This window comes from Gregarina niphandrodes, assembly GCF_000223845.1.
Source record: "Gregarina niphandrodes unplaced genomic scaffold scaffold00117, whole genome shotgun sequence".
In the NCBI taxonomy this organism is placed as follows: Eukaryota; Apicomplexa; class Conoidasida; order Eugregarinorida; family Gregarinidae; genus Gregarina; species Gregarina niphandrodes.
In genome coordinates, this window is record NW_011646050.1 from 5,057 (window position 1) to 6,412 (window position 1,356).

A 1,356-nucleotide genomic window follows, 5' to 3' on the forward strand; every position below is an offset into this window, starting at 1 on the left:
CCGCGCGTCGACCAGCCACTTCCCTTCCCGGCGGATGCCGGGGACTCCCTCGGGGGGCATCGTGCGGTATGCCTCTTGGAATTCCGTTTCTGACGGCAGCGGGGGTATGTCCAGCGGCCTACTACGGTTCACGGCGCCGACTCGGATCGCCATCTTGTCTAATAGCGCATCTGCCGCGTCGTCCATGGCTGAGTATCGCGATAGCCAGTCCGCGATGTGATTCTCCTCGCCTGAAAGAAACTTAATAGTGAAGTCATACTGACTCAAATACAACGCCCAGCGAAACACTTTCCCTTTGTCGACCCCCGCCAGGTAGCGGAGATTATTGTGATCCGTGACCACCGTGAAGTGCGTGAGGCCAACGTAGTCCCTCCATTGGTCGATGGCCCACTTCACCGCGAACAGTTCACGCTCCCTCGTGTCCCATCGCTGCTCCGCGTCGGTGAACTTCTTGCTGGCATATTCGATAGGGACCTCCCGCCCCTCCTGGACCTGCATGAGGGTCGCTCTCGCGCCCACTTCCGACGCATCCGTGTAGATGACGTACTCCCCTCCTGGGACCGGGGGGTACAGGGTGGCCGTGCGGGCCACTGCCTCCTTGAGTTTTACGAACGCGGCCTGGCATTCCTCTGACCAGTCGAACCGCTTGTCCTTCTTCAGTAGCCCGAACAGGCTGCCCACCAGCGTCGAGTAGTTGGGGATGAAGTTCCGGAGGTAGCCTGCTACGCCCAGGAACGACTGCAACTCCTTTTCGACCTCGGGGGCGGGGCTTGCCGGATCGACTCGACCTTCTTGGGCTGTACTCTGATGCCGTCCTTGCCCACGCGGTGGCCCAGGTAGGCTACCTCGGGCTTGAACCACTCGCTCTTGTCCAGCCGCAGGTAGAAGCCCGTCTCTCGGCAGAGGCCCAGGAAGGTGCGTAGCTTTGCGAGCATCGCGCTCGGGTCGTCTCCGCAGATGACGACGTCGTCGATGTAGCAGAAGACGTCGTCGCCTAGTATGGGGGCGAAGCACGAGTCCATCGCCCGCTGGAACTCCGCTGGCGAGTTCTTCACTCCGAACGGCACTACGTTGAATTCGAACAGGCCTATCGGAGTTATGAAAGCCGTGAGGTGCTTACACCCCTCCTCGATAGGCACGTTCCAGAAGGCACCGCCACTCGCCGGTCTTCTTCTTGACGAAGTGGGGGGCCGCCGCCCACTCGCTCTTCGACGGCCTGATTACGCCCAACTCCAGCTGTTCCTTGACCTGGGTTTCCAGTTCCTGCCGCATCTCCGGCTCGTAGTGCCTCACACGGGCCTTGTACGGCTTTCCCGTGACTTCGAACTTAGCCTCGTAGCGTGCCTGCGCGGCCTT

The 1,356-nt window shown here is 61.1% G+C and overlaps 1 protein-coding gene across 1 annotated transcript; it reads right to left on the reverse strand.

The window, feature by feature from the left end:
- Positions 1–121: 121 nt before the first annotated feature.
- On the reverse strand, positions 122–1,022 carry GNI_203740 (putative polyprotein; the record flags this gene model as incomplete). The annotated part of the gene is made up of 3 exons (XM_011136383.1): positions 122–230; positions 272–738; positions 804–1,022. 3 exons carry the CDS (start codon positions 1,020–1,022, stop codon positions 122–124), a joined length of 795 nt encoding a protein of 264 aa, XP_011134685.1.
- Positions 1,023–1,356: the final 334 nt, after the last annotated feature.